At 45.2% G+C, this 22,746-nt stretch overlaps 1 protein-coding gene across 2 annotated transcripts in view; it reads left to right on the top strand.

The window, feature by feature from the left end:
- The first annotated feature begins 1,483 nt into the window (after positions 1–1,483).
- Positions 1,484–22,746, top strand: part of LOC147444937 (tRNA dimethylallyltransferase 9-like) — a 152,399-nt gene continuing 131,136 nt past the window's right edge. Inside the window, exon 1 of one of the 2 annotated variants that reach the window (XM_086527440.1) lies at positions 1,484–1,963. In XM_086527440.1, coding sequence (XP_086383566.1) covers positions 1,733–1,963 — 231 coding nt within the window. In that variant the 5' untranslated portion in view covers positions 1,484–1,732. The remainder of the gene's footprint in view (positions 1,964–22,746) is intronic. The other variant, XM_086527439.1, reaches the window with a different exon arrangement.

The following is a 22,746-nucleotide window of genomic DNA, read 5'->3' as shown; positions in this document are numbered from 1 at the left end:
TTTACTCTAGCTAAATTCCCATTGGTCCACTTCAAGGGTCATCCAATAGAAATTGGGCACACCTTGTGGGCATCTAGCCTAGGGAGCTGACATGTGTCCCTCATTCCCTTTGTGTAAAGGGAGCCTGTGTGTGTGTGTGTGTGTGTGGCTTTCTCTCTCATCCCCTACCTTTAGGGCTCGCCCCCTCCCATGTAGGGATGTGCAAAGACTTTTAGGGCACACACAAAGCATCCAATTTTTCCTAGGGTTGACCTTTGGACACAACCTTTGAATTTTGGAACCTTAGCATTTTGGAAGTCTTAATGGGCTGAACCTTAGGGTCTTTTTAGCCCATTGTTGCACATGGCTCTTTTGCAGATGGCCCCCCCTTTGGATCCCTATTTTCCCTCCTTTGGATCCCTACTGTGGCCGGTCTGCTAGCTTAACCAATGTTCTAGCTTTTTCTCCCCTGGCACTTCCCCACATTAAATGATCAGTTTAATATGAGAAAATCATTTAGGAGAATTAGATATTGATTATTATGACAAAGTCCAACCCTCTTCCAACTAAGCTAGCCCCCTTGGGTACTTTGTCTTTTTATTTTCTACCATCTCAGTATTTATCCTTCACTTTTGCATTTTAAATTAAATGTTTCTTAATTTTTGTCTGCTGTCTGACACGTGAAGGCTCTCTCCTTTCTTGAAAATTTTAAGCTCCATTATATAAAGCATAGAAGTATAGATGTTCATGAGAACTATTTTGAATAGAAAAAGTGGAATTCTTCATCTTGCTACCTTTATGATTGTTAGAAACAAATGATTTATGTTGATACAATAGGTACTTGCTGCCACTTAAAGCTGACACTATCTAGCTACTATAAGCTGTCATACCATCATACTAACCAAAAAGCATAAAGAATAGACATGAATGTGAAAATAATAGACATGGATAACCATGCTTAACCAAGAGTGCTAATGATTTTTTTGTTTGCATGATGGTTGCAACTAAGGATTCTGATTCTGTTATCTCTAGATTCAAAAGCTGTTGAACCTTTCTAAGCAAAAAACCTCTATTGGTGCTACTTCACTTTTTTATCTTTTAGATGTAATTAAAACATCAAAATTCATTTCCATGTGTACATATATTCAATGAAAAAATTATATGTACCCATTTTTCCTTATCTTTGTTAATTTTCTTTTTGAATCTTTTGGTTCCATGTGTACATATATTTAATGAAAAAATTATATGTACCCATTTTTCTTATCTTTGTTAATTTTCTTTCGGAATCTTTTGGTTCAAGTTGTAAATAAGATATATAGATTAATATTCATACTCACTTGAATGAGCTTGAAAAACTATAGAGGTTGGCCCGTTGATAAGGCTATGGTCACGCGAGGCTTAGTTTTCGTCACAAGCTCTGACACGCTGCAGCTTTCGACCTGCTTAGTAGCTCAACTATGCCTAAAAAGACATAGTTGCAAAAACAATTCCGGTCGCCACAGCTTCGCATTGAGTTTCTATCTCTTGCCTGCGCCTGGCTCTCCCTCTCTCTACTTGCTGCTCCCGGTCTTCGCTCTGCACTCTTGTCAGACGCACGCCAGGCTTACGGGTAACTAAGCCTCGCGTGACCACGCCCTAAGAGCGAACGAGACCCGCTACAGCCGGCGGATCGTGCGAGGTCATAGTTAAGCGAGATCTTAGTTACAAAAGGCTTTGCTTAGTGGTGAAGTGTTTTCAGTTGAGCTGCTTCTCCATGCTGAGAGCTGCGCCCTCGCCCCTGCGCCCTCGCCCTCGTTCTCGTTCTCGTTCGTGTCCTTCAGCTAGGCCTGGCCCCTCCTCCTGGTGTGCTGCCGCTCTGGATCCCCACCCTCCCTCCCGCCGTGTCCTTGTCATTTCTGGACCAACCGCTGTCGGCAAGAGCTCCGTTGCCCTCGAAGTTGCCAAGCGTTTAAATGGAGAGATTATCAGCGCTGATTCTGTGCAGGTGTGTGTGTGTGTGTGCGCGCGCGTGAGAGAGAGAAGAATTTACAAAAGAGAGAGAGAGAGAGAGAGAGAGAGAGAGTTTGTTTCTTTTTGAGGATTGTTAGGAGGTAAATGTGTTTTGATCATTAGTTGTACTGCCATGTTGGAATGTTCCTCGGGTTTACTATTGTGCTTGTTTTCTACGTCTAGCTAGCTTGCTCTTGGATGGTCTATTCGCTTGCCAATTGGTTTTGGATAACACGTGCTTGGGTTGTTGCACTAGAGTAATTCTTGGCCACTTTTTAGTTGTGCTTGTTGGAATGTCTAGCAGCTAGCTGTCCTTCTCATGGGTGGTCTATCCTTTTGTCACTTGGTTTGTATAAGCGACAGCCATCCTTGAGGGGTCAAAAACATGTACAAGGGCTTGATCATTAGTGCTACCAGTGGTTCAAGTACCCTTTGTATGCGTTACTGCTATGCTTCATTTTTTATGACTAGTCGGCCAGCTCTTGCGCGGTCCTTTTGCCATTTGGTTTGCCAATTGCTAATTGGTTTAGATAGGAGCCATCCTTGAGATATTTTGGAGAGGTACCAGTGCTTTAATCATTAGAACTTAGTCCTAGGCTTGCACTCAGTTGAAGTGCCCCTTGTCCCCTTGGTTCCGTTATATAAATTTACATCTAGCTAGCCTACACTTGGTGCTCCATTCTTTTGCTGATTGGTTTGCTAGTTAGTTTGGGCTGGGGCCATTCTTTAGGCATTTTGGAAAGGTGTAAGTGATTTGAGCATCAGGCTATGAAGGGGTTGGAGCGCTTATTGACCACGTCAATCGTTGCACTTTTTTCATGTCTTATCCTTTCGGGTGGCCTATCCTTTTGCCATTGGTATGGACAAGATCCAGTTTTATGAGGATTTAGAGAAGTTCATCAGTCCTACCACCGGATCTTGAGTGCTCCTTGCTCACTTGGCTGCTCCGATTGTTTTGTAGGTAATGATTGTTCTTTCTTTCATTTTCAAATACTGGGTTAGTAATAGCATTAGCCTCTACTTCACGAGCAAGTATTTGCTAGGCAAGGTGTTTGTTGTAAAGAAGAGTCCTAAAAATGTCCAACATGCTTGATGATTCATCACATCTAAGAAACAACAATGATGCACAATCAAATGGGTATCCCTAAAGAGGGATTCCAAATGGAGTTAAACAACATCTACAAAACAAGAGAAAGTTTGGTGGTAAACCGTAAATCTCCTAGCCTAGAGTGACAATTTGCAACAAATTTTAACAAATTTCTGAATGGTAATGTGACTTATGTGGCTTCATCAAACCTAGAGCTAGGGCAATCTTCGCAACCAGTCGCCGTCGAAGAAGTTGAAGAGCTCATTCTGCATAGAGAATCACATTCTTAGGCTAAACTTATTGTGTGTTTGGAGCAGATATGCAGCTTTGTTGAGGATCAGAGTTTTGTGACTTGTGGCTTAATCGAATCTGTAGATAGGGCAATCTTTGTAGTCTGTAGAAGTATCTTGAAAATTCGTGGGCAGCTCTTCCTTTCTCTAGACTAAGTTGTAGGAGGCAGAATTGGACACATGGAAGAGTTTTCTAAATTTATGCGTGCGCGTGCGCGCGCGCGCACACACACACACACATACGATTATTTAGGGGTCTGCAAAAGAGGGTGTATACACACATGCTACATCATATATTGGCGCCGAGGCTGGGTTCACATCGGGGCGACGGAAAACATGACACTTTATGAGCTCTTCCCGGTGGAAAAGCTTGCAAACGTTCTCTTCCACTGCCCATGTGTTCACATTGCTGGTGGAGGAAAATGTGAGGCAATTTTCTACCACCGTCTTATGTGAACGTCGGGAGGCGGCGGAAGAAAGAGGAGGCAAGTGTGGACAAAAGGGTGGGAGGTTTAGTTTAATGTGATTGGTGTCAACACGGCACTTTTTGCCAAGGTGGAGGGTGGAAGAAAGAACTTTGGGGGGGGAGGGGTCGGAACAAATCCCCTTTTTCTCTTCCACGATATGGCACTCTTCATCTCACTTTTCCGCCGCCCTATGTGAACAACAGGGTCCACATGGCACTTTCTTGTTGGTTTACAGCTTTTCCAATTCCTTTCGCCGCCTTATGTGAACGCAGCCTAATACGATAAAGAAATACCGCCAGGGGTGCCTATTTAGAGAGAGAGAGAGAGAGAGAGAGAGAGAGAGAGAGAGAGAGAGAGAGAGAGAGAGAGAGAGAGAGAGAGAGAGAGAGAGGAAATGAAATGAAATGCTCTATTAAACGTCTTCAAAAGGCTGAAATAATCGTTGAGACCAACCTTATACAATCTTGGTGGATCTAACACAATGTCTAGGTACAAAGTAAAATGAAGTAAAATGAAAGCTAAAATGAACATCAATGTCCGAGGATGCCCGACATCGGGCACTGTCTGAGGATGTACTGCATTGATTACTGAAGAGCAACATCATTGTCGGCCTCTGTAAATAGTGGTATTGGATGTCTCCCATGTCATGCTAGAACAATCATGATCATTTGATGGAGCCTCCGTTGATGTCGTGGTGGCCCTCATAGATGTGGGTGTCTAGCTCTCCCAAGGTCAATGTCTCTGTTAATCAATATACCTCTAGTATAGGTGGACTCTGAAGTCTGCTGTGAAGCTTGTTCATCTGATTGTCGAGTCTCTGCTCTAAAGAGGTCAGCGATCTCTCTTTGTGAATGTCTCCCACTATCTAATCTCCTCACGAGACTCTCCCTATGTTTGTGCAGCTCTAGCAAAAACAACCCGAGGCATCTCTGATCGTGATGTCTCATGACTCTAGCATGTGGTTCAAGGCCCTTTCTGAATAGACAGTGAAAGCGGCCTTGTATTTCATAGTATATCGGACAATGACAGGTGATGTAAGTTGTAACTCTGTCTTTGGCTCTATATGACAGAACTGGCAAATCTTGGCCTCTATTGGCATTCTCCTAAATTTGCCAGTCTCAATCTCTAGCTAATGTGATGATGTGCACATCTGAGCAATAGCACATTGTATCCCATGTGATAAATGAGTGTCTATATAGGCAGGTCTTATTACATATCCATCCTCTATTAGCTGGAGAAGATGCTAAAAAGCCATCTTCGTGCCAAGCTCTTGTGTTGGTCTTACCAAGTCCTCCTTGTGTCTATCTGAATCAAATCTTGTCCGATGAGGCGGGTAATCTTGGTCTGTGTGAGGGACAAGGAGGGTGCATCCAAAGAGCACTGGAAAGGGGGTAGTTTGGCCATACTAAATCAATGTAGCTGAGACAATGATGTCATTTCTGCATACCAACAAGATGTGTCTTCCTATGAGGCAAGCTGTCGAGAAAACTTTAAAGCTACTTTGGGCAGAATCCAGATTCCAGATACTTTGTATTAACGAGACGGATCTGGTAAGTGCCCCCATGACGAGCGGGGGAGCAACAAGCTCTGCACAAATAATCTCGTGCGGTATAGAGGCCTTGGCCTCTCCGTACATCTCCATCCATCGGTACTAGCTCGGCTATGATGGTCTATTGATGGTCCCCATATCTTCACAGTATCCAATGTGTCAAATAGCCAGAGCTGTTCGAGGTTCCTGAAACTGAGTTTGAGAATACATCCTCTCCCTGCTCCCCAAAGGTACATATGCTCTCGTCAGTCTAGTCTGTGCTCCTTTCGTCAAGAACTTTGGACCATTGAAGACCACCCCCAGGTAAGTGTATGCGTCTGTATACCCAACGGTTTAGTGATCATACGTGAACGTTGGTGTAGATCACCTGACCCACTGTGTTGTGGTGTTGAACACCATAACTTTGATCTTGCCAAGGTTCACCGACAAGTCGCCATCACTAGCAAAAGTATGCAATGCATCTAAGTGTCGTTGCATCCCCTCTGGTGAATGTGTGATCAACACAATATTATTTGCATACAGTAGTAATGAAATCCATGTCCTTGCTAGCTGTGCTCCTTCGTCGCCTCCCCTCTCAATGTAATATGAAACCTCATCTACATACAAAACAGGCAATGGGGAGAGTGTGCATCATTGTTTCACTCCAATTGTGGAGTGAATATGCTTAGATAACACCTCGGAGTACGAACCTGTCACAAAATGATGACGTGGCATGACCACCTGCAGACAGAGGTGTTGACGTGGTAGTACGGGTGTTGACGTGGCAGTACGGGTGCTGACGTGGCAACGTGTACGGCCTTTCGCAATTCGCATCGGTAGCATGCTGACATGGCACCCTGGACGGCCCTCCGCATAAAGTGCTGACAGCATGATGGCGTGGCGATTGTACGGTTCTTCCGCATATTGCACTGGCTGCTTTTGTTGGCAGACTTTTGACTAGTTGCTTTTGGGACTCCTTGCTTTTGAGTTTGACTGCTTTTGGGGCTCTACTTTTGGGGCATCCCTTGTAAGAATAAATAGACTCTTAGGGGCCTCACTCTTTAGAGCATCTGGACACAGAGTTTCAGAGCGGAGGACTCCTTCGGGTGTTGTACTTTGCTCAAGCCTTAATATAATAAAGAAATATCGAAAGGGGCAATAGGTTTTGGGGCCAATACCTCTGGGCACGGAACTACGCCAGGCCGTGTTGACTCAAGTTTTAAAGTTGTGAATTATTTTAAGTGATTCTCTCGTGTGTAGTGCCAGATTTCCAACTTGGTGTGCCTAAGTTTGTGACAGTGGTGTCAAAGCATGGCCGATTTTTCTTCTACCGAGAAATCCGATCCTCTTACTGCGACACACATGGATTCAAACGACGGATCTCGCAAGAATCAGACGAACCCTCCTAACACTTTGGAAACAGGAGATATCACTGGAAATTCAAACGGATCAGCAGATTGTGAGTATATGCCACTTTGGCCTACGAGATATCAATTGATGGAATGCAATGTTGACAACAGGTTGATGATTGTGCAAAGCAGATGCTTCAGTTTGCAAAGAATCTGTCACAAAGTGATGACGTGGCTACCGACAACAAAAACCCTAATTTCTTCCAGAAACCCTAAAATTCTTGCAAACCCAATCCTACCAGAAACCCTAATTTCCAGAAATCGCGGAGGTGGAAAAATAAAAATAAACATAATTTTTTTTTTGGTTTTTTTGAGCGACGCAAATTCCTGCTTTTTGGCTTTGCAAGGAAATTGGAAGAGAGATAAAGAGAGAATATGCTTTATTTTTACTCTCATTGAGAGAGGGAGAGAGAGAATCTGCTTTTGCTTTCAAGCTTTTGGGGCTCTGCTTTTGGGCATCCCATGTAACATTTAAATATGCGGTGAGGGCCTCACTTCTTAGAGCATCTGGACACAGAGTTTGAGAGTGAAACCCTAACCGCTCTTTGTACTCTGACATTGATTTTAATACATAAAGAAATACCGAAAGGGGCGCCAGTCTTTGGGGCCAATATCTCTAGGCACGAAACTCCGCTGGGCCAATGTAAATCTATTGTGATTTGTGAATTGTTCTGAAGTGGTTATTTGGTGCTGTCGCGATTGATTCTTGACTCGGAGTGTCCAAGTCTGTTACAGTGGTATTAGAGCACGACCGATTTCTCTTCTACATGAAATCCGATTCCCAATTTTTTTTTTTTCCGCGGCACCTATGGCTTCATGCAAGAATCAGTTGACTCTCTCTGCATGTGGAGATGCGGGCAGGGATCACAACGAAGATTCCGACAGAGTATGGCCCGCCTCGGCCTACTCAGGCGGAGCAAAGAGAGATGAAGCGTCGTCAATTGATCGGCGATGCAACAAAGATGATGCTCACTTTTTGCGAAGGATCCGAAATTGGCAAAATATATGAGCGAGACTTCTTTACCTGAAACTCGCTCTCAAGAAACCTTCTGATCACAAACAGTACTCAGAGAAGGAATTACAAGAGGTGGTTGATGCACGGATTGCTCAGCTTTTTGAAGCGCAAAAGAAAGCCAAAAAGCACGGCAAAAAGCAGAAGAAAAGCACTGACTTCCTTGGATATTTGGGTCGTCAGTCTACTTTTGACAAGGCAAAGAAACGGAAGAAGCGTGTTCGGTTTGAAGGAGGATCCAGTTCTTCTTCTTCTTCTTCTTCTTCTTCTGACAGTTCTTCTAGCTCTTCAGATTCGAGCGAAGAAGACAGAAAAGGTAAAAAGCGAAGCAAGAAGCAAAGCTTCGGAAAGGGCAAGAAAAATGTTGAATCTCGCCCAGAGATTGACAGTTCTACTGAGGACTCGTCTACAGACAGCTCAGATTTGGATGACGGAAACTTCTATGCGAACAAGAAATTTTTACAAAGCCAACCAGTATGACTTTCTCGAAGATAAAAGCAAGAAAGTCCGAGAGTTTAAGGAAGGTGGCCACTCCATCAAGTTTTACTTTTTCAGGATACTCAGATGCTTCGAAGGCTTTGTCTTTTATACAGCAGTTTGACATCACTTTCGGGAGAGGACGCTATTCAGAGCACTCCAAGATTCGGAGAGCTGCCTCTTACTCTAAGGGGAATGCTCGTACTTGGTGGTCCACGCTTCATTTAAACAAGACTGCGCCTGTTAAATGGCTGAAATTTAAGAAGCTTTTTATTTCTTCCTGGTTGACGCAAGAAAATGAACGAGATGTACGAGCTGCTTGGAACCATCTTCGGATGACCAAGAAAGATACAATCAATGCTTACTGTGAAAGATTCTGGAGCTCTTTTCTACCTGCCTCTTCATTCAAGAAGATCTCGTTCAAAGAACAGATTGAGCGGTTTACCTTGGGTCTACCTACAGAGATCCGAGATCACTGCTTGGAACGGAAGTTAGCTTCTATTTAGGAGTTGATGAGTCATGCGAAGTGGGGCTTTGCCATTTACTCTGGTAGTCTGACCTACCCCACAGATGAGGTCATGACACAACGAGCCGAACAGACTTCTGGGAATGAAAGTAGAAAGAAAAAGAGCAACCCAGAGAAAAAGGATGCATGACCCAAGCTTACTCTTGAGGAGAGAGCTCGCTTCATCAGAGAGGGGAAGTGCTTTGGATGCAGGGAACATGGACATGTCTCCGCGAAGTGCCCTAAAAAGGCACAGAAAGAACAGAATGATAAAGACGACGACAGGCCTGAGAGTTCGAGAGCAGCCGAGGAACGTGGCAGAAAAGGCAGATAGAAAAGTAGAATTGGTACCACATGGCGTGGGACCTGCACCGAATCTAATGAATGAAAGTACAAACTTTGCCGCTTTTGGGGCAAAGTGAAGGATCAGGAAGCTCTTTTGAAGGAGCCAAGGCCAACTTCTTTTCACTTGGAATTGGCGGCTCGATTTGGAATTACGCCCGACAAACTGACGCCACAGGCGGAGGTAGTTCGACAGGCACCCGGATGGGATGTTGCCATTACACCGAGCATTGGCAAACTTCGTTTGCAATGACAGGGGTGTTCAAGGCACGCGAGTGACGTTCTACTCAGGATCCCTTGGTACCACAAGAACTACGCCGTGGTTGACTATCGAGCCGAGAAAGCGACTTTGATAAATGAAGGGCTTAGAGATTGTACTTGATGAACTTCAGTTTCTTTACTCATTCTTTTGGGAGAGAACTGAACGATGGATAAAGGTTGAATATCTTTTGACCCGATCAAAAGATCGCCAAAGATTTTTCTCCACACTCATGCCGATTGTTTTTCAGAGGGCGTGAAGATCAGACCATTGACCTGATACCTGGAAGCACGCCACCGAACCGGCCACCGAACCGTGTGAGCCGAGTACAGAATGAAAAGATTATGAACCCAGTGAAAGACCTCTTGGAAAAGGGTCTTGTCCAGCATAGTACTTCATCGTATTGCTCTCCACTGTTGTTGGATTTGAAGAAAGACGGATCTTGGAGAATGAGCATTGATTATATCGCTCTTAACAAAATCACCATCAAGAACAGATTTCCGATTCCTAGGATCGATGATATACTCGACAGGTTACAGGGATCCTCGTGCTTTAGCAGGATTGACTTGAAGAGTGGATATCATCAGATCCGAATCGCACCGGGAGACGTCTACAAGACAACCTTTCAGACGACTTTTGGGTTATTTGAGTTTTTTTGGTGATGCCTTTTGGCTTAAGCAATGCTCCTGCGACATTTAAACAGGATGATGGACATGATTTTTTCAAGAGTACAGGCTATTTGTTGGCACTTTCTTTGATGATACCATTGTTTTCTCCAAGAATGAAGCAGAACATAGAGATCATATGCTTCAAAGATATATTTTTTTTGGGACACTTTGTCTCAGCAACAGGAGTGCAAATGGATTCGGCCAAGATAGACACTATCCGTGATTGGCCCGATTTGAAGAATGTCCATGAAGTTGAAAGCTTCTTGGGACTGTGTTCGTACTACAGACGGTTCATTCGAAAGTTTGCAGAGGTTGCTTCCCCTTTGCATATTCTTGATACAGAAAGGAGTCCCTTTCTCGTGGGGATCCACAGAGGTGACTGCCTTTCAGACATTGAAAGAGAAATTGACTACAGGACCAGATTTGACTTTGCCGGACTTGCAGAAGTCATTTGAAGTATTTTGTGATGCTTGTGGTCGTAGTCTGGGTGCGGTCTTAATGCAAGAAGGCCATGTCATTGCTTACGAGAGTTGATAGTTCCCTAGGCCGGAACTAATAGCACAGATTTATGAGAAAGATACAGATTTTACAGATTTATTTTCACAGGATACGGGATGGGAGGACAGTAGCCGGATACTCCCTTCGGGAAGGCTACTTGATGAGAAAAACCATGTTGTGTGTTACACAGCCATTGAGGGAAAAGGTTACGATTGAATGCCACTGTCCACCTTTTACAGGTCATCGCGGCATTGCTACCACCATGAAGGGGGTAGAGAGATACTTCTTTTGGCCGAGACTCAAAAAGGATGTGGAAGAGTTTGTGCGCAGTCGCTTAGTATGCCAGAAGGTCAAGTTTGATAGGCATAAGGCACAGGGAATCTTACAGCCTTTACCCATACCCACCCGCCCCTGGGAAAGTATTGAAATGGATTTCATTTTTGATCTCCCGAGAACACAGAATGATCACGATGGTTTTCCAATTACATGGCACGTCTAAGACGATTGTCTCCGACAGAGACCCAGATTTATGAGTTTGTTTTGGAAGGCAATTTGGGAGAACATTGGCACGCGGTTGCAGTTCTCGTCATCGTTCCACTTGCAGACTGACGGGCAATTTGAGATTGCCAATTCGGTGGTTTTAGATATATTGAAGTCTTGTATCTCGAATCAAAAGACTCAATGGGAAAAGAACTTACCTTTGGTGGGATTTGCCTACAATAACACGATACACTCTTCGACGGGGAAGACGCCATTTGAGATTATTGAAAGTGCTGCGAATGTTCCATCCTTCCTGAGCACGAAAGATCAGATATTTGAAGCGGATGAATATTCGCGAGATTTGGATACGGGTTTTGCCAAGGTTCGCGAGACTTTGCAGAAGTCTCAAGAACGACAGAAAAAGGCAGCAGATCGCCATCGTCGTGATTTGAAACTGAAGGAGGATGATTGGGTGCTCTTACGTTTTGAGAAGGCACGCCTACGAAAGAAAAAGGGAAAGGAGAGGCTTTTTCCAAAGCTTAGTATGCGATACTACAGACCTTTCCAGATCACTGAAAAGATAAATGATGTCTCCTTTCGATTGAAACTGCCAGATACTTGGTGATTCAAAATGGATTCCATATGAGTCTCTTGAAACCTTTTAAGGGTGATGTGCCTGATGATGGGGAGTCTGATGAGCAACCCCAAGTGGAAGAAAACGAGGAGATCCTTGTTTCTGAACAGATTTTGGCATATAAAGATACGAAGACTAAAGGTAAAGTCCGAAGGCGGTTCTTGGTTAATTTCAAGAACTATCCTGCATTGGATGCGAAGTGGATGGAGGAGGAGGACCTAGTAGATACTCCTCGGATTGTGAAACTTTACCTCGATGCTTTGGTTTAGCATAGTCTACTCCAAACGGAACCCAAAATTCAGCTTGGCGGCAAGTCCACAAGATAACTTGTCTTTGACTCGTTTGCGTGCACGCGAAGCAAAGGCAGTTTCTTGCTGGCTTGCCGGCTCTAGCCCAAAAAAGTAAAAAGTAAAAGTAAAAAATTCAGCTTGGCCGGAGATCTGGTGCAGTGGGATGCACAAGAGGGGAGTCACTCCACTCCTTTGTCAACAGATGCCTTGATTTTGATACTAAAGTCACTGATGTCTCTTTGAGTTTCAGGGATACAGAGAGCTGACAGTATTCTGATGGATGACTTTATGAAATGGAATTCCTAATAATGATACTGATTTGTTCTTGACTTCTTTTGAGTGCAGGAAGTGATAGACGAAATGACAGTATTCTGATGGATGACTTTATGAAATGGAATTCCTAATAATGATACTGATTTGTTCTTGACTTCTTTTGAGTGCAGGAAGTGAGAGACGAAATGACTGCAGCATTTTGGTCTGATTGATCTCGAATAGACATGGTTGCAATAGGGGTTAGTCAATCAGACATCGATGAGGTCCCGATTGGACCTAGATGTGATTGCTAGCTACATTGCCGATAAATCATGGTCTAAGATCCGAATGAATGTTGAATGTCATGTGATGTCTAGTGATGTCCTTTGATGTCATGTGATGTGACTGTCGATTTGGTACATGTGCTAGATGTGTGTCCCTAGTACGTAGGTACTAACAGTCAGTGTCTGCTAGGACGGTTTATGGCTTTTGTCGGTTTTGCAGACATAATCGCGATCGATTACAATGCTTTCAAGAGGGGGGTATGTCACAAAGTGATGACGTGGCTACCGACAGCAGAAACCCTAAAATTCTTGCAAACCCTAATTTCTACCAAAAACCCTAATTTTTGGAAATCGCGGAGGTGGAAAAAAAAATTTGTTTTTTTTGAGTGACGCAAATCCATGCTTTTTGGCTTTGCAAGGAAATTGGAAGAGAGATAAAGAGAGAATATGCTTTATTTTTACTCTCATTGAGAGAGGGAGAGAGAGAATCTGCTTTTGCTTTCAAGCTTTTGGGGCTCTGCTTTTGGGCATCCCATGTAACATTTAAATATGCGGTGAGGGCCTCACTTCTTAGAGCATCTGGACACAGAGTTTGAGAGTGAAACCCTAACCGCTCTTTGTACTCTGACATTGATTTTAATACATAAAGAAATACCGAAAGGGGCGCCAGTCTTTGGGGCCAATATCTCTAGGCACGAAACTCCGCCGGGCCAATGTAAATCTATTGTGATTTGTGAATTGTTCTGAAGTGGTTATTTGGTGCTGTCGCGATTGATTCTTGACTCGGAGTGTCCAAGTCTGTTACAGTGGTATTAGAGCACGACCGATTTCTCTTCTACATGAAATCCGATTCCCAATTTTTTTTTTTTCCGCGGCACCTATGGCTTCATGCAAGAATCAGTTGACTCTCTCTGCATGTGGAGATGCGGGCAGGGATCACAACGAAGATTCCGGCAGAGTATGGCCCGCCTCGGCCTACTCAGGCGGAGCAAAGAGAGATGAAGCGTCGTCAATTGATCGGCGATGCAACAAAGATGATGCTCACTTTTTGCGAAGGATCCGAAATTGGCAAAATATATGAGCGAGACTTCTTTGCCTGAAACTCGCTCTCAAGAAACCTTCTGATCACAAACAGTACTCAGAGAAGGAATTACAAGAGGTGGTTGATGCACGGATTGCTCAGCTTTTTGAAGCGCAAAAGAAAGCCAAAAAGCACGGCAAAAAGCAGAAGAAAAGCACTGACTTCCCTGGATATTTGGGTCGTCAGTCTACTTTTGACAAGGCAAAGAAACGGAAGAAGCGTGTTCGGTTTGAAGGAGGATCCAGTTCTTCTTCTTCTTCTTCTTCTGACAGTTCTTCTAGCTCTTCAGATTCGAGCGAAGAAGACAGAAAAGGTAAAAAGCGAAGCAAGAAGCAAAGCTTCGGAAAGGGCCAGTGTAAATCTATTGTGATCTGTGAATTGTTTTGAATTGGTTATTTGGTGCTGTCGCGATTGATTCTTGACTTGGAGTGTCCAAGTCTGTTATAGAATCCCTAGTATACCAAATTTTTGACCCGCCACCCGATTGATGAGGTGCATTCCCATTGGCAGAAAGCCATCGATTCCCCTGGTTAAAAGACGAGTCAACCAATTGTTGGGGGTAAAGGAGAAGCAACTGAAGAAACGTAACAAGGAAACTGACTTCCCTGGTTACTTGGGTTGAAAATCCTCTTTTGAGAATGCGAGAAAATAGAAGAAGCGGGTATGCCTTGAAGGATTGTCCAGTTCGTCCTCATCTTCTTATGATAGCTCATCGTCTTCTGACTCGAGTTCTGAGGACAGAAAGGGCAAGAAACGACGGAAGGACCATGCATTTTATTAAAAAAGGAAGCACTTTTACAGAGCCAGTTAGTATGATTTTCTCAACGACAAGGGCAAAAAGGCTAAGGAATTTAAAGAGGGAGGACATGCAGTAAAGTTTGAGTACTTTTCAGGGTTTCGAGATGCTCCCAAGGCTTTAGCCTTTATCCAACAGTTTGATATAGCCTTTTTTGGAGGTTGCTATACCGAGCACTCCAAGATTAGACAGGCAACATCCTTTTTGAAAGGCAATGCACGGACATGGTGGTCCACTCTTTTGTTAAGAAACGAAGCACGAACAAAGTGGTCGAAGTTTAAGAAACTCTTTATTTCTTCATGGCTGACTCAAGAATAGGAACGAGACGTGATTACTGACTGGAATCATATTCGGATGTTCAAGGTAGAACCGTTGGATACTTACTGTGAGAGATTTTGGGATGCTTTTCTACTTGCTTCATGCTTTAAGAAGATCAGTTTTAAGGAGCAAATTGAGCGGTTTTGCTGTGGACTTCCGAGACTACTGTCTTGAGAAGAAGTCAGAGTCCATACAACAATTGAAGGGACATTCTAAGCGGGGATTCACTATGCATTCGGGTAACTTGACTTACTGTAAAGTGCAGCGGAATGAATGTTTGAACTTTGCTCAAGATGAGTGCTCCAAACTGTGCTCAAGGGTTCCTTTTACTTACGGAAGGGAGAACCTTCCGTTCCTTTAGTGAGAGAGTGCAATGGACACAAACAAAGTGAATGGACACCGTGAATGGAAATGCATGAGATTGAGAGATAGAGAGAGAAGAGAATACGACACCAGAGACGTCGTAAAACCCTCCTTCGAAGGCCCCACTCTCTATGGCGAGAGTGGTCTACTTATGATTGCACAAATCTCTACAATGCTTGGACTTGCCGACGATGTCGACGACGATGAGGACGGTGACGAGACGGCTGAAAATTGAAAACGCTAAGGGCTGAAATGTGCAAATCTTTATCTGCTGAATTCTGACTCTATGTTGGTGACGACGATGCAACGACGACGTGTTGAGAACGCAGATGCTGAAATCTGTGTTTTCCGAGCTGAAACTATAAACTTTGCGGAAACTGACCGTGCGGGGAGGAACTGTTGCGGGAAGGTGAGATCTGCGAGGTTCGGGACTTGATCTGCGGTGTCTAAGGGCTGAAAACTGAAAACGCTGATGCCTTGGTGTTCCGTCGCGGTAAATTTGTAAAACACTGGGGCTGATCTGCAAATCAAAAACGCTAGGGCTGAAAATGGTTATGCTGTCGCCGGATGTTCTGCAAATGCAAAACGCTAGGCTGATCTGCTTCTTGCTATCGCCAGGAATTTGCAAGACCCAAAAACGCTGGCTGATTTGGTCCAAAACGCTAGGTTGATGCTGTGGAGCAAAAATGCTAGGCCTCTTGGGGGTTTTGCTAAGAAGTTGCCTGTTGAGCGTGTGCTCCTGCTGCCTCTTCTGCCAGAAAGTGCTAGCCTAGGTTTGCTTATATACAAACTTACTCAATTTGCCCTACCTACTTTCCAACAAAAGTCACTTAGAAATAATAAGTGAAAAATGTCAAAAATAGGGAAAACATGCTAAATGCACTGGAAAATTCCCCTGAAGGATTCTGATGGGAATGCTTATGATCATGCTGTGTGCAACCAGAGGATATGCATCTACACTAAGTGTCTGGGCATGCACGGTCTACGAACAGACTCACAAAAGTGCCAGAACAATTCTAAATCTAGACTGAGTGGACCAACGGAACCCTTGTCGTGCTGTAGCTTGTCCACGGACACATAGGGTTGGATGTGTCACGTGACATCCCCTCCTTTTCAAAATGAGGTACTCATACCGAACTGTATGGCGTCGAGGGAGATCGCCAATAGCATCCGTAATCTCGGAAGGGACTCTTCACCGGCCCACTGTGATGTGTGGGTCGTGCGATACTTGAACTTCATAAAGGTCTGCAACGCTTGCTTCTTTGGGCCGCACCGAAATCGACACAAAGTCTTATGTGGCTCCTTCGATGCTTCAACTTCGTACATAGTCATGCTTCTTTCTTCTTCAAGAATCTCCATGGCTAAAAATTCTTGAAACCATTTCCAACACAAAACCATGAACATACCTATTCCATGTAAAGTGAGTGGAAAAAATTCTGTCGTCCTAATAGACTGTGCATGCAATGTAGATTAACAAAGAGACGGTGTGTCAAACTGTTCACCACACACACGCAAACAATGAGATTGAATCTTTCTCTTATGGTCTAAATTAATCAACTGTGGCAATTCACAATGGAAATGCCGATGCTTGGTGCTCATTCTTTCTTGTGCTCGTTCTACGAATGTGTCATGCCAAGGAAGAGACATGGAATGTGACTTCCTTACATACATACTTTTCAGCTTTTCATGAACAATCCGCATACATTTGTGCTTATTCATGAGTGAAACGTGCTCAACGTACAATATGTCATGCCTAGGAAAAGGGATCACATAAAGACGGTGACTAAAATATAGGAAACGATCACGAATGAAACACTCGAACAATGCGTGCGTACTAATCATGCGAACACATAATACTTCTTGCGAGGGTTCTTTGGACCTAGGCTCGAGAGCCAAGATCGGTTCTTCCTGAGGGGGTTCTTTGGACCTAGGCTCGAGAGCCAAGATCGATCCTTCGTGATTGATCGAATCTGCAACGAGGTTAGCTTTGCTAGAAAAAGCATCAACTAACTTATCATCCTTGTGAACAATCACATCGTTTTCATGCAAATTATCATGCTTGTGAGAAATCACATCTTGATCATGCAAATCATCAAGCTTGTCAGTGTCATCCAAATCATCATGCAAATCATTGGGATTCAATTCATCATGCAAATCATTGTCATTCAAATCATCATGCAAATCATGTGTGTCTTGCTTTGGAGAAGAAGAGACTGAGAGAGTCTCCTCCTCCTGATTCTGTGCAAAGTGCGCTTGCACTTGAGAAAAAAGTCGCAACATCTCTTCCATGTGTCGGTCGTTCATTGTCTTTCTTGCTTTCTTTTCGCGATCAAATTCGGCTTGTCTTTCTTTGACTTCCAAGCGTGCTTGCGTGCTCTCACGCGCCATGGCTGCCATTCTTTCTTGGTGTTCGCGCTCCATTTCTGCTTTCTTTCTGCTCTTCTTGCTTCGCGTTCTAACTTCCTGTCCATAAACATCTGCTCCAACTCCTCCATAGGAGTTAGTGCAATTCTTGGCGTAGATGGGGAAGGGGGAGGGTCGGAAAAACCTCCTTGTGGGGAAATTCTTCTTCGCCTCTCTCATGCTCATCACCTCTAAGCGAAGTATCCATTCCGCTTCGAGTGATGACCATCCACTGAAGTCTTGGGTTCTTGTGGGTTCTTGTGGTCTTGGGTTCTTAAGTTCACGAGGAACTTGGGCTCTTGCGGGTCTTGGATCTTGGGGTTCTTGAGGGTCTTGAGGTTCTTCTTTCGCTTGCAATTTGTGTTAGAGAAGGATCTTCTCTTCACCCAAGTTCTGCTCTTCTCCGTGGGCGCACCCCTGGGCGGCCTTGCGCTCACACCAAGGTTGCTTTTTCCCACCTCACGTCGATTAGCCGGCCGCTAAGTGCACGATCCGCTCTCAAATGAGTGAAAAGAGGCAAAAGGGGAGGCTGGGCAAGCCCTTCCTTCCTGGGATTCCTGTCACTCTTCAAAAACACGATTAGGAATCGACATGCCCAAGCGAACTTGGGTTCGTGCGACCGCAGCAAGCAAAAAAAATTATTGTGGTTCTTTCCTTGAGTGATACAGAATAGTGCCAAAGCTCTGATACCAATGTTAGGTGCAGCGGAATGAATGATTGAACTTTGCTCAAGATGAGTGCTCCGAACTGTGCTCAAGGGTTCCTTTTACTTACTGAAGGGAGAACCTTTCGTTCCTTTAGTGAGAGAGTGCAATGGACACAAACAAAGTGAATGGACACCGTGAATGGAAATGCATGAGACTGAGAGATAGAGAGAGAAGAGAATACGACAACAGAGACGTCGTAAAACCCTCCTCCGAAGGCCCTACTCTCTATGGCGAGAGCGGTCTACTTATGATTGCACAAATCTCTACAATGCTTGGACTTGCCGACGATGTCGACGACGATGATGAGACGGCTGAAAATTGAAAACGCTAAGGGCTGAAATGTGCAAATCTTTATCTGCTGAATTTTGACTCTATGTCGGTGACGACGGCGGTGACGACGATGCAACAACTACGCGCTGAAAACGCAGATGCTGAAATTTGCGTTTTCCGGGCTGAAACTATAAACCTTGCGGAAACTGACCATGCGGCGAGGAACTGTTGCGGGAAGGTGAGATATGCGGTGTCTCAGGGCTGAAAACTGAAAACGCTGATGCTTGGTGTTCCGTCGCGGTAAATCTGCAAAACGCTGGGGCTGATCTGCAAATAAAAAACGCTAGGGCTGAAAATAGTTCTGTTCAAAATGGTTCTGCTATCGCCGGATGTTCTGCAAATGCAAAACGCTAGGTTAATCTGCTTCTTGCTAACGCTTGTTGATTTGGTCCAAAACGCTAGGTTGATGTTGTGGAGCAAAAACGCTAGGCCTCTCGGGGGTTCTGCTGAGAAGTTGCCTATTGAGCGTGTGCTCCTGTTGCCTCTTCTGCCAGAAAGTGCCAGCCTGGGTTTGCTTATATACAAACTTACTCAATTTGCCCTACCTACTTTCCAACAAAAGTCACTTAAAAATAATAAGTGAAAAATGTCAAAAATAGGGAAAATAGGCTAAATGCACTGGAAAATTCCCCTGAAGGATTCTAATGGGAATGCTTATGATCATGCTGTGTGCAACCAGAGGATATGCATCTACACTAAGTGTCTGGGCATGCATGGTCTGCGAACAGACTCACAAAAGTGCCAGAACACTTCTAAATCTAGACTGACTGGATTGCCGAACCTTTGTCGTGCTCTAGCTTGTCCATGGACACATAGGGTTGGATGTGCACGTGACACTTACCCACCAGATAAACCTTCACAAGTCATAGCAAAAGCAGACGACAAAGAGATACACCATCTCGGCTGATAGAGAGATGAATATTTGGAAGCAAGAAAATGTTTTGAATGTGGAGAACAACTTACAAGGACATATCTCTGCACAGTGCCCGAAAAAAGCAAAAGAATAAGGAGGACTGACAGATTGAAAATACAGCGAGGTGAGGAGATACTCGTTCCAGAACAATTATTAGATAGAAAATTATGAATGACCTAGCATTATTTTGCTTTGTGAATTTATAAATGAAATAAGACTTTTTGAAGATGACTTTGATTTATGTATGAAACCAATGTTGCATGGGGAACTCGGGGAGGGCTGTCGAGGGTGAGGCTGAGGTGGAAGCTGGAGCAGGGGCCTCGTCCTGCTGAAGAGGGTCGAATCGGTTTCCCGTGGGAACCCACTGCTGCTGGGCAGCAGCCTGAGGACCACTCTGAGTGCCACGGTGGTGCGGTGGCCATTGTGGACGTCGACCGCGAACCTGCTGCCAGCCTTCCTTGCTTGAGCCCCAGGCTCGGAGGGTGGCTCTGCCTGTGTACTCTGTGGCTCTGCCTGCTGCTGCTGGCCAGCCTTTGAGGGGTGGGATTGGGCCTGAGGTGCAGGTCGGGGTCTCCTCTGTGGACAGGCCTTCGTCAGATGGCCCATTTGTCAACAAATGAAGCACTGTTCGGGAGGCCCGAAGACTCCACGCTCTGTCGGAACCAACCTCCACTCACCTGAGGAAGTAAGATGACCTTCGGGAGTGTAGGTATCCTTAACCAGAACGCGTACCGAGGGAATGCCGACCGCCTTGGCATCTATAGACGCTGTCGTACGAGGTGTCTCTAGGACGGTCCCAATCGTTGAGCCTATCTTGGACAAAAGTGGTAGGTACTCTTTCCTCAAATCAGAAAAGCAGACAGAGATGGGGAGGTCTGCCTTCTCTACCAGAACATCTGAAACTGGGTCAAAACCATGTCTCCACTGTCAAAAGTGGGCTTGAACTGCTCGGATGGTCAAAGGACTCATTGCGATGACCTTGGACGCCATCTCGGAGGTCTCATTTTGATAGTAGCCTGGTTCGAGGAATTGCACGTCCAAGATCTTACCCACCTCTGTAAGAAGGCGGGCTTGGAGAAGGTCTTGCAGCTCTCCTCTGCTAGGTCTGGTGCCAAGAATCTTGTAGATGACAGAAGTCGCCTGTAGGCGGTCTACCTCTGCGGCGGCCAGGCTCGCTTGCTTTCTCGGTGAGAGAGCAAGTTGAATGGTGGGCTCAGCGGGGTCGGGCGAGGGGACTTCATTAGAGTCCATCTGTGGCGGAGCTCGAGCCTCCATCTGTGTTCGCTGTTGTAGTGTAAAAGGAGTGGGTAAAGTAATTTCTCTACAAAAGGACCCCGACTAGCACTGTCAAGAACCAGCAGTGCCAGAGCCAATTGAAAGCAAAACTTCGGGGAGAGAACGACAGAACGAAATGAGTCGGGGGGGGGGGGGGGGGGGGGGGGTTTCAATGAGCGAAGAGAGGTGGGGGGGGGGGGGGGGAGGAGATGCAGTGGGCAATAGGGGCAGCAGGCAGCGAGGGCGCAATGAAGTGGCAGCGGGTGAGGGCATCGCAATGGGGGCAGCGGGCAGCGAGGGCGCAATGAAGTGGCAGCGGGTGAGGGCATCGCAATGGGGGCAGGAAACGCAATGGGCAGTAAGGGCGGGCGCAAGTGGCGAGCTGGTGACAGAGGGGGGCAGCGCAAGGGAAGGGCGAGGGGCAGCGCGCGTGTAGCTAGGAACACTAGCAATGCTAAAGCGTGGGGGGGAGTAGCTAGCAATGGCGAACGGGGGCGACAGGTTCATGTGCCAGGGGGCGAGCGGCAGTTGCAGCGAGCCCTGCATTGCAGCAGTCATCAAGCACTTACAAGTGCCATGTTTCCTGAGCGGCTACCAAATCGAGGCATCTGTTGACAAAGGAGCGGAGAACTCCCCTCTTGTGCAACCCACTGCACCAGATCTTCGGCCAAGCTGAATTCGGGGTTCCATTTGGAGTAGACTATGCTAAACCAAAAGCTTCAAGGTAAAGTTACACAATCTGAGGAGTATCTGCTAGGTCCTCCTCCTCCATCCACTTCGCATCCAATGCAGATAGTTTTTGAACTTAACCAAGAACCGCCTTCTGACTTTACCCTTATTCTTTCTGTCCTTATGTGCCAATATCTGTTCAGGAACAAGGATCTCCTTGTTTTCCTCCACTTCGGGTTGCTCATCAGGCTCACCATCTTCGGGCACATCACCTTAAAAGGTTTCAAGAGACTCACATGAAATGCATTGTGAATCCTCCAAGTGTCAGGCAGTTTCAGTCGGAAGGAGACATCATTGATCTTTTCAGAGATATGGAAAGGTCAGTAGTTTTCCATAGTAAGCTTTGGAAAAAGCCTCTCCTTTCCCTTTTTCTTTCTCAGGCGTGCCTTCTCAAAACATAAGAGCACCCAATCATCCTCCTTCAATTTCAAATCGCGACGATGGCGATTTGCTGCCTTTTTCTGTCTTCCCTTAGATTTCTGCAAAGCCTCGCGTACTTTGGCAAAAGCAGTGTCTAAGTCGCGCGTATACTCATTAGCTTTAACAATCTTATCTTTCGTGCTTAGGAAGGGTGGAACCTTCGCGGCACCTTCAATAATCTCAAATGGCGCCTTCCCTGTCAAAGAGTGTATCGTGTTGTTGTAGGAAAATTCCACCAAAGGTAGATACTTTTCCCATTGAGTCTTCTGATCTGAGATATAAGACTTCAATAAATCTAAAACCATTGAATTGGCAATCTCAGATTGCTCGTCAGTCTGCGTGTGGAAAGATGACGAGAACTGCAACCGCGTGCCAATGTTCTCTCAAATTGCCTTCTAAAAATAACTCGTAAATCTTGGGTCCCTATCGGAGACAATCGTCATGGGCATGCCATATAATCTGAAAATCTGGGCCACAAACAGTCTCGCTAAGTGATCCGGCTTGACTGTCTTCTGCATTGGAATGAAATGAGCTTGCTTGCTAAATGTGTCAATAACAGTCCATATCCATCGTGACCACTCTATGTTCTCGGGATATCAAAAATGAAATCCATCGTAATACTTTCCCAAGGGCGGGTGGGTATGGATAAAGGCTGTAACAATCCCTGTGCTTTATGCCTGCCAAACTTGACCTTCTGGCATACCAAGCAACTGCGCACAAACTCGTCCACATCCTTCCTTAGTCTCGGCCAAAAGAAATCTCTCTCTACCCCTTTCAAGGTGGTAGCAATGCAGCGGTGACCCATAAAAGGTAGACACTGGCATTCGATCCCGAATGGAATATCCCGCTACTATCTCCCCATCCCATATGCGTGTGAAAATGTCTGCAAAATCTGTATCTGTGGCATACCGTTCGACCATATCCTCCAAGCTCCTATGATGTATCGCGGAAATAGCCAGAA

This window comes from Adiantum capillus-veneris, chromosome 13 (genome assembly GCF_014529385.1).
Source record: "Adiantum capillus-veneris isolate H3 chromosome 13, ASM1452938v2, whole genome shotgun sequence".
Classification (NCBI taxonomy): Eukaryota; Viridiplantae; Streptophyta; class Polypodiopsida; order Polypodiales; family Pteridaceae; genus Adiantum; species Adiantum capillus-veneris.
Note: the sequence above shows the minus strand (reverse complement) of the source record. Positions and strands in the feature narration are given on the sequence as shown.